General features: G+C 33.3%; 1 protein-coding gene across 1 annotated transcript in view; it reads right to left on the bottom strand.

Annotated features, from left to right (window-relative positions):
* Positions 1-11,232, bottom strand: part of LOC106464563 — a gene marked incomplete at its 3' end in the record, with an annotated part of 66,575 nt that overhangs the window by 35,106 nt on the left and 20,237 nt on the right. Inside the window, exons 2-4 of the mRNA XM_022392301.1 lie at positions 5,523-5,999; positions 5,154-5,304; positions 4,841-5,019 (exon numbers count right to left, since the gene is read on the bottom strand). Of these exons, the coding sequence (XP_022248009.1) occupies positions 4,841-5,019; positions 5,154-5,304; positions 5,523-5,999 (807 nt within the window). The remainder of the gene's footprint in view (positions 1-4,840; positions 5,020-5,153; positions 5,305-5,522; positions 6,000-11,232) is intronic.

Below are 11,232 nucleotides of genomic sequence, written 5' to 3' on the forward strand. Positions count from 1 at the left end.
AAGTGATATGATGACCAAGCCTCTGGACTTTTGGAAGACCGTATTGTTCTCAGACGAATCAAGCTTCGTTCAATTTTTGGACAGTGGAAGGATATGGGTCTGGAGAATGCCTCACCAAGAGTTTTGGCTCAACAGATTTCAGCCAACTGTGAAGCATGGTGGTTTCAGTGTGATGGTTTGGGGAGCTGTTTGGGTTGGTGGGAGATCGAGCTTAGTGGAGTGCGTTGGCAACATAAATTTTGCGAAATACGTCAAGATGTTGGAGGAAGGACTCTTGCCATTTTATTCCTCGGGTTTCGTGGACAAGAACACAACGTTGTTCTAGGAAAATGGAGCACCGTGTTACACTGCTAGAAACACCCAAAAGTGGCATGAAGAAAATGGTATCCAGAAGCTGCCCTGGCCGAGCCAATCTCCTGACATGAACCCCATCGAAAACTTTTGGGCCATACTCGACCGGCAAGTCAAGAAACAAGAAAAAAAAACAACTTCGAAGAGCGATAAACTCCAAGTTTTGAAGGAAGAGTGGGCGAAAATCCCACAATCTAAAATTGACGAGATGATTCTCACGATGCTCCAAAGGATCAACGAACTCCACGAAGCGAAAGGAAGATCTACTAGATATTAATTAAGTTATAAATATATCAATTCATGTGAATATGACTGAAAATTTTTATTTTTTCTGAAAAGGTGGTGTCTATTTACTTGTGACCACGCTGTGTATATATATTTCACAATTATCTGTATTACATGAAAGGCTTAGAGAGCATTACTCAACTATTCGACGGGATATATATATGTAAAAATACAACATTTTTATTACAGATGTCCTCGCCAACAAATACATGATCGTGTCAAAAAAACTGTAACAAAACAATGCAAAATTATACTGTTTACACGAAAATATAAATTATATCATTTTAAAATCAAAAATATCTGTAGCGAAAAAAAATGTATTGGCGATATTATTTTTGACAGACATAATCAAAACAACAGATGTAAAACTAGAAAGCTAACTACAGGTTCAATAAGACGTTAGGACATGGGTGCCAGAATGCACAATGTCCAATATTCCACAACCAGCCACACTGTCTACTTCCGGTCGTGGACACGATAGTTACCTCTAAAGACATAAAGATTTAAAACCACTTGATGCTATGATTCTAGTGATATAATAATACATGATGCTATAATTGCTGTGATATAATAACACATGATTCTATAAATCTTGTGATATAATACTACATGATGTTATAATTCTAGTGATATAATACTACATGATGTTATAATTCTGGTGATATAATAATATACGATGTTATAATTCTAGTGATATAATAATACAGAATGTTATAATTCTGGTGATATAATACTATATGATGTTATCATTCTGGTGATATAATAATATACGATGTTATAATTCTAGTGCTATAATAATATATGATGTTATATTTCTGGTGATATAATAATATACGATGTTATAATTCTAGTGATGAAATAATATACGATGTTATAATTCTAGTGATATAATAATATATGATGTTATAAATCATACCTTTACAGTTCTGGTGCCCCTACCTCCTCCCTTAACAAGAACCTGGCTTAGTTTATCGAGGTTTGTATGAAAGATGAACTTTATAGTTTTAACAACATATATTTATATATAGTAGCTGGAATACCAGTTCCCTGGCCGGAAGCTATGTACGTTCATGATTAATGAATTTATCTAAGGACATGAAAAGTTGATTCCATTATATGTAATTGTAAAAAAATGACGATTTTCTCAAAAAAACAACAAAATGCAGAGTTGAAAATTTGTATACTCCCACATGGATCTTATAAACCTTGTGTACCCCACATGGATCTTATAAATCTAATATACCCCCGCATGGATCTTATAAACCTTATGTACCCCCCCACATGGATCATATAAATCTTATATACCCCCGCATGGATCTTATAAACCTCCACACCAATTTTGGTAAAGATCCTTCCACACCCTGCGAAGTAGTTACATGGACAGAAACAGACAGTACTATTAAATTTATATAGATTATGAATACACACATACACACACAGACATATATAAATATACATTCACAAACACAGACATGTTCATGTATGTTCCGTTATTTTTAACCAAACAATAACTACTTTGAATCAAACTAAACTTTACAGAAGGTTTTTTTTTTTTGTTTTTCTTACGTTACATGAAATTTAATGTTTCATGAAAACCTCCACACTCGGTTTCAGTATTGGTCTGTTGTCATGATATAAGTATTTTCATTTACTTGCACAAAAAAATATATTCTCGTTTTTAATAATCGAATCACACACACCCGGATTTAGAAATAGTTTGATATTTTTCAACCTGAATGACTAAAGGAAGAACAACCAGCCAACAGCACCTGTCGCCTCCACGGCAACGTTTATCTGAATAGCAAAACTAACTGTCACAATTAGAACGCCACCTCCACAGCTGGAACTGCGTAACGTGTTATAGCGACATATGACACGAACCTTGGAGTGTTCGATCCGCAACCCGACGCGCTAACCATGCCTAGCTACGACGGTTCTGTGGATCTGGCAGATGCCGAGTAACGTGTTAACTTTAAGTGTCAGTGTTCTTAAAGTAACGTTTCCTTGTTAAATAACGTTGGTTTCTATCAAAGATTCCTTTCTCAGTAGTTTATCTTAATTACAGCCATTATAACTCGTTTACATATACCAAAAACCTATGTTTCTTAGTCCCAAAAAAAGGTGGCGCCAGAGTTCCCCTATAAAAATAGCTAGTGTTTTTTTACCAGGAGTGGTTCATCTTTTTCAAACCTTTTATAAAGCTGTGTTTACAGGACTAAAGCATATCCACTTCAGTTATGATATCTTTATTGTAAAATAAAAATATTCATAATATTAATGATATTTGTAAGAAAAAACGATAGATGGCACTATTTTTGCTCTGTGGAAAGAAGTCCAAAGTGTAGTTGTTTTGTTGAGCGCAAAGCTTCACAATGGGCTCTCTGTGTTCTTCCCACCATGAGTATCGAAACTCGATTCTTAGCGTCGTAGGTCTAATGACTTAACGCTGAGCCTCTAGGGGCACCCATAGTGAAACAAAAACTGATGCACCTGTAAGTTAAATTAACCCCCCCCTCCCCTGGATTGTGGATTTATAGTAAGTCTAAGGCTTATAACACTAAAAATCAGAATTCGATATTTGTGGTGGGCACAGCACAGACATCCCACGGCTTAACGACAAACAAACAAACAAAGAAGAAACTGCAAGAGAATATTGTCTGGTATTTATTGTTAAACAGTAAAAAGGTTTGTGTTTCAATATTTTATATCCGGTATTGTTTAATTTTTAGTTAAATAAGAGTTATATTAATATTTTTACTTTACATTAATAGTTACAGCCGATTCCACAGAAAGGGTTAAAAAGATAACCTTGAGTAGCCTAAGAAGACCCCACTAACATCAGTAAATCACTCAAGAAAATGTAATACAAACTCGTAAAGTTTGTTTGAAGTTAAGCACAAAGTTACACAATGGGTTATCAGTACTCTACCCAACACGGGTATCGAAATCCGGTTTCTAGCGTTGTAAGTCCAGAGACATACCGCTGTGCCAGTGGGGGCAACTCGTAAAGTCTGGAGAAAATTATAAAACTGAAGTTGTACAAGTACCACTTGAGGAATAAAAATATAAACATGGCTTCAGGAACGGTTCGAATATTATCGATCTATTATTAGTGGCAGTACTAGTTTTCTTTAATATAGTGCGTCGTTCTACTGGGCGAGAAATGTTGCACGTTATTCTGCGATGTCGTTCGATAATTCACTTTATGAAAACCTTGAAGAGGGAAAGAGAAATATCAAATTTAATGCGTTTAGGTAAATATGTTAAGAACAAGAAGCTTTTCCTCTGACTCACTTTCTAATGTGCTGGGCCGCGAGTGAAAAGGTCCAAGGCTCGAGCCGTACTTATCCTCTAAATACGCACTTTCAGCTAAGGGTGTATCATAAAGACGACAATAAATCCTATTATGCAGTAGCCATATAGGACTGGTTGTTCTTCTGGTGAGCAGTTCTTAGTTAGGGTTAGCTTAGCGTAAATCATTTGTAACGTATTAGGTATTACGACATCCAACCAAATCACGGCTTTATGTACGTTTAATACACAGACAGACGTTACTTGAAGTGTCACGTACGTTTAACACACAGACAGATGGTTACATGAAGTGTCACGTATGTTTGACACACAGACAGACGTTACCTGAAGTGTCACGTATGTTTAACACACAGAAAAATGTTACTTGAAGTATCACGTATGTTTAACACACAAACAGACGTCAGCTGAAGTGTCACATATGTTTGACCCACAAAAAGACGTTACTTGAAGTATCACGTATGTTTAATACACAAACAGACGTCACCTGAGGTGTCACGTATGTTTAACACACAGACAAATGTTACTTGAAGTGTCACGTATGTTTAACACACAAACAGACGTCACCTGAAGTGTCACGTATGTTTAACACACAGAAAAATGTTACTTGAAGTATCACGTATGTTTAACACACAAACAGACGTCACCTGAAGTGTCCGTCGGGAAGATAGACCTGAAGTAATCCATTTCATGACATGCGTCAGCTGTGACGTCAGTCACCGTGATGTTAATAGTTCCTCCACAAACCTCTCTCGGACCGAATAGGTCGAAGTATGGAGTAAACTGTAAGATGATAAAGCTTACTTTATTTCTATATAAATTTCTAAACAGTTGTAATAAATACGAGTCACATAACAAACTTAAATGAACTAAAAGTTATTTTGTTTAAACCTACCGGACTAACGGCATTTTCTACACTGACCATCCCAGTAGCTTCGAATCCTTTTTCTGATAATTTGTCTCGATTATAGATGTCGTTACCAGACCGAAGGGTTATTATATTACCGGGAGTTAAAGCAGGTTCTTCTCCGAGATAGATAGTCAGGGTGTCTGCTATACTTACACAAGAGGGACCTGTATTTGACAATAATCAATTTAATTTTATTAAAATAAATAACTTCAATTTTATTAAATTCGAGCAACAATCGTAAAATTAAAGCAGCTGTTGTTTTAAACTATGACATTGAGAATGTTATTAATTATCCTACCTTGACCAAGTAGACTTAAACTGAACTGGTCGAATACTTTAAAACAGTTGATTGGACCCTGAGGAGTTAACGCGGTCGTAAAAGAAATATCCACTGCATCCAATGTGTCCTTGAACCGAGCTTCTATAGGAACTGGCACTTCAGATTTGCTCTGTGCAAAGTAAACATACAAAATTGATATGATTGGTTCTAAGTTCATGCAAGTTTCAAAATTTTACTGAAGATTTGACATTTATTAGAAACCTTGTTCTATTTAACAATATCAATCACGAAAATCAGTTTGGGTTGTTGACATAGTTTCTGATGGTAAATCACGATATGTGAAGCTAGAACAGCAGTAGAATAAGTCATAGTTTCTTAGTAACTCACCAGACCAACGCCGGAATCCGTGATACAGATGGGCAGCCCGTCGCTTGGACAACAAGTAGAATTTTGTGGGCAAACGTTTCCGTTTAAGCAAAAGACCGACGTTGACATCATTGTCGTGTTTAATGTAAATATACAGGACGACTCGTTTCTGAAACATTCTGACACGTTAGAACAAGCTTGAAGGCCGGGGCAGAATATTTCTTCATCACCACAGAAAGCAGTGTCTGTACAAGATGGCAGACAAGCCTGTCGATCTTCACAGAACACAAGATCTGATGGACACTGTTCCAAACAGTAGGCCACCCCAGCTAAGCAAGGCGATCCTTTCTTCTCATTTCGACATACCACGCAGGATTCTGTTTCAACACAGAAGTAATATCCGAGGGGACAAGTAATCGTTCCATTCTCAATGATCCAGGGGTAGGGGGGATAGGGTGGACATATCTCGGCACACTTTCCGTCAGGGCCACACTGAGTCTACAGAGAATATAAACAATTTTAGATAGCAATAAAACACGTTAAAAATTAACTAAAATTTAGCAAATAAATAGCTTATGTATCTAATCAGTGCTTAAACAGTTTAGGAATCAAATCAATGCTTAAACAGTTTATGTATATAATCAGTGCTTAAACAGTTTATGTATATAATCGGTGCTTAAACAGTTTATGTATCTAATCGGTGCGTAAACAGTTTATGTATCTAATCGGTGCGTAAACAGTTTATGTATCTAATCGGTGCTTAAAAATTTTATGTATCTAATCAGGACTTAAACATTTTATGAATCTAATCATTACTTAAACATTTTATGTATCTAATAAGTGCTTAAACAGTTTATGTATCTAATAAGTGCATAAACAGTTATGTATCAAATCAGTACTTAAACAGTTTATGTATCTAATCAGTGCTTAAACAGTTTATCTATATAATCAATGCTTAAACAGCTTATGTATCTAATCAGTGGTTAAACAGTTTATGTAGGTAATGAGTACTTAAATAGCTTATGTATCTCATCACTGCTTAAACAGTTTATGTAATTAATCAGTTGTTAAACAGTTTATGTATCTAATCAGTGCTTAAACAGTTTATGCATCTAATCAGCAGTTAAACAGTTTATTTATCTAATCAGTGCCTAAATAATTTGTGCATCTAATCAGTACTTAAACAGTTTGTGCATCTAACTGGCGCTTCAACAATTTATGTATCTAATTAGTGCTTAAACGGTTTATGTATCTAATCAGTATGTAAACAATTTGTGTAGCTAATCAGTGCTTACACAGTTTATGTATCTAATCAGTTCCTAAGCAGATTATGTATGTAATGGTTACTTAAACATTTTATGTACATAATCAGTCCTTATAAAATTGATGTATCTAATCAGTGCTTAAACAGTTTCTGTATCTAATCAGTACTTAAACAGTTTATGCATCTAATCAGTGCTTAAACAGTTTATGTATCTAATCAGTATTTAAACAATTTATGTATCTAATCAGTAATAAAACTGTTTATTTATCTAATCACTGCATAAACAGTTTATGTATCTAATCAGTATTTAAACATTTTATGTATCTAATCACTGCTTAAACAGTTTATGTAATTAATTAGTGCTTAAACAGTTTACGTATCTAATCGGTGCTTAAACAGTTTATGCGTCTAATAAGTGCGTAAACAGTTTCTGTATCTAATCGGTGCTTAAACAGTTTATGTATCTAATCAATGCTTATACAGTTTCTGTATCTAATCAGTACTTAAAGTTTATGTATCTAATCAGTATTTAAACAATATGTGTATTTAATCAGTGCTTAAACAGTTTATATATATATATTCAATACTTAAGCAGTTTAAGTATCTAATCAGTCCTTAAACAATTTATGTATCTATAGAGTACGTAAACAGTTTGTGTATTTAATCAGTATTTAACTGTTTGTATATCTAATCAGTACTTAAACAGTTTATGTATCTAATCAGTGCTAATCAGTATTTAAACAGTTTATGTATCTAATCGGTGCTAATCAGTATTTAAACAGTTTATGTATGTATTCGGTGCTAATCAGTATTTAAACAGTTTATGTATCTAATCAGTGCTAATCAGTATTTAAACAGTTTATGTATCTATTCGGTGCTAATCAGTATTTAAACAGTTTATGTATCTAATCGGTACTAATCAGTATTTAAACAGTTTATGTATCTATTCGGTGCTAATCAGTATTTAAACAGTTTATGTATCTATTCGGTGCTAATCAGTATTTAAACACTTTATATATCTAATCAGTACTTAAACAGTATATGGACGTAATCAGTATCTAAATAATTTGTGTATCTAATCAGTGCTTAAATAGTTTATGTAGCTAATCAGTACTTAAATAGCTTATGAATCTCATCACTGCTCAAACAGTTTATGTAATTAATCAGTGGTTAAACAGTTTGTATATATATAAACAGTAATTAAACAGTTTATGCAACTAATCGGTGATAATTTGAATTTAAACAGTTTACGTATCTAATCAGTGCTTAAACAGTTTATGTGTCTAATGAGTGCTGAACTATTTTTATATCTAAACTGTAATTAAACAGTTTATGTAACTAAACATTGTTTAAACAGTTTAAATAACTAATTGCTGCTAATCAGTATTTAAACAGTTTATGTATCTAATCAGTGCTTAAACAGTTTATGTATCTAATCGGTCATTAAACAGTTTATGTATCTAATCAATGCTTATCTAGTTTCTGTATCTAAACTGTGCATGAACAGTTTATGAATCTAATCAATGCTTAAACAGTTTGTGTATCTAATCAGTACTTAAACAAGTTGTGTATTTAATCAGTATTTAACTGTTTATGTATCTAATCAGTACTTAAACAGTTTGTGTATCTAATCATTACTTAAACAGTTGATGTATCTAATCAGCAGTTAAACAGTTTATTTATCTAATCAGTGCTTAAATAATTTGTGCATCTAATCAGTACTTAAATAGTTTGTGCATCTAATCAGTACTTAAACAATTTATGTATCCAATCGGTGCTTAAATAGTTTATGTATCTAATCAGTACTTAAACGGTTTATGTATCTAATCAGTGCTTAAACAGTTTATGTATCTAATCAGTGTTTAAACAGTTTATGTAACTAATTAGTTATAAAACAGTTTATATATCTAATCAGTACCTATATAGTTTATGTATCTAACCAGTGCTTAAACAGTTTATGTATCTAATCAGTGCTTAAACAGTTTACGTATCTAATCAGTAATAAAACAGTTTATGTATCTAATCAGTGCTTAAACAGTTTACGTATCTAATCAGTAATAAACAGTTTATGTATCTAATCAGTAATAAAACAGTTTATGCATCTAATGAGTACTTAAACAGTTTGTTTATTTAAACAGTATTTAACTGTTTGTGTATCTAATCAGTACTTAAACAGTTTATGTATCTAATCATTACTTAAACATTTTGTGCATCTAATAAGTGCTTAAACACTTTGTGCATCTAATCGGTATTTAAACAGTTTATGTGCGTAATCAATACTTAAACAGTTTATTTATCTAATCAATGCTTAAACAGTTTATGTATCTAATCAGTGCTTAAAACGTTTATCTATCTAATCAGTACTTATACAGATTGTGTATCTAATCTGTGCTTAATCAGTTTATGTATTTTATCAGTACTTAAACAGTTTGTGTATCTAAACAGTACTTAAATAGCTTATGCATCTAATCAGTACTTAAACAGTGTGTGTATCTAATCAGTACTTAAACAGTTTGTGTATTTAATCAGTATCCAAACAGTTTGTGTATCTAATCAGTACTTAAATAGTTTGTGTATTTAATGAGTGTTTAAACAGTTTATATATCTAATCAGTACTTAAATAGTTTATGTATCTAATCAGTTGTTTAAATGAAGCTTTATTACGATTTATAGTAAACCCATGAACGCATAGTTCAGAAGAAATCAAAATTAATAAATTTTTAAACTTTCTTGTGTAACAATATCAAAGTGAATTAGCGTTTTCGTCATAATGACGTAAGTTCCTCTTCATTTCGTATAAAGCGACGAACTTCTTACTTCAAAGAAAAGAAAGAAAAACAAAGCACGAAAGAACTGACTGAATAAGATATTATTGAATATTAGAGAAATTTGGTCACTTTCTGCTATAAAAAGAAATATAAATAAAAAAATTTGGAAAACAATGTTTAATCTAACCACACGACAGATAATACACGTGAACAAACAATTAACTGTTCATTTAGGAAACCACTTTATGTTAGAACGTCTCAATAAAGTAAAACTGTCTGATTCTCGCCAACATCCTATAAATACTCTGTTTCCTGTGAAACGTCTCAATAAAGTATAACTGTCTGATTCTCGCCAGCATCCTATTAATACTCTGTTTTCTGTGAAAAGTCTCAGTAAAGTAAAACTGTCTGATTCTCGCCAACATCCTATAAATACTCTGTTTTCTGTGAAACGTCTCAATAAAGTATAACTGTCTGATTCTCGCCAACATCCTATTAATACTCTGTTTTCTGTGAAAAGTCTCAGTAAAGTAAAACTGTCTGATTCTCGCCAACATCCTATAAATACTCTGTTTTGTGTGAAACGTCTCAATAAGGTAAAACTGACTGATTCCCGACAACATGGTATTAATACTCTGTTTTCTGTGAAACGTTTCAATAAAGTAAAACTGTCTGATTCTCGCCAACATCCTATAAATACTCTGTTTTGTGTGAAACGTCTCAATAAGGTAAAACTGACTGATTCCCGACAACATGGTATTAATACTCTGTTTTCTGTGAAACGTTTCAATAAAGTAAAACTGTCTGATTCTCGCCAGCATCTTATTAATACTCTGTTTTCTGTGAAACTTCTCAATAAATTAAAACTGTCTGATTCCTGCCAACAACCTATAAATACTCTGTTTTCTGTGAAACGTCTCAATAAGGTAAAACTGTCTGATTCTCGCCAACATCCTATAAATACTCTGTTTTCTATGAAACGTGTCAATAAGGTAAAACAACCTGATTCCCGCCAACATCCTATTAATACTCTGTTTTCTATGAAACGTCTCTATGAAGTAAAACTGTCTGATTCTCGACAGCATCCTATTAATACTGTTACAACAGTGGAAGTCACGCGACGCTGGGAACATGCGCGCTGGAGTTTCTAGAAGGATCGTGACTTAGCAGACAACCTCACGAATGTCCAAGCGTTTGGTAGATGCCCTCTTTTTTAGTATATAAGCTGGAGATAGATTGAATTGAGATAACTGAATCAAGCGAGCAGTAGGCACCGTAAGTAAAATGTGTGAGTCGCTGTGAATTATAGCGTGTATAAAAATTGTTAAGTTTAAAGTGACTGTGGAAATTAAGTGTATTACAAAGTTTGTAACGAGAAAGAATAAACTAGTTTTAATTAAGAAAAGACTTGCATCGCTGAAATTTCTCGGAAAGAATTTTTACGGGAAATTATCTAACAAGCAGATACGTAACAAATCGATGTCAAAGAGTGGGACAGAAAAGAAAAATAAGATGGAAACGAGAAGTGGCAAATCGAACTACAGCTTAACAGATTTGATGGCAGCAATACAAGAACAGCAAAAAAAAAACAAGCAGAACGAGAAAAGAAACAAGAAGAGATAGAGCAGAAGTGGCAAGAAAACCTGCAAGAGTGGCAGCTCCAACAGCAAAATAAACAAGAGAAACTACACCAGTTGTT

Source organism: Limulus polyphemus, unplaced genomic scaffold, assembly GCF_000517525.1.
Source record: "Limulus polyphemus unplaced genomic scaffold, Limulus_polyphemus-2.1.2 Scaffold1689, whole genome shotgun sequence".
Taxonomy (NCBI): domain Eukaryota; kingdom Metazoa; phylum Arthropoda; class Merostomata; order Xiphosura; family Limulidae; genus Limulus; species Limulus polyphemus.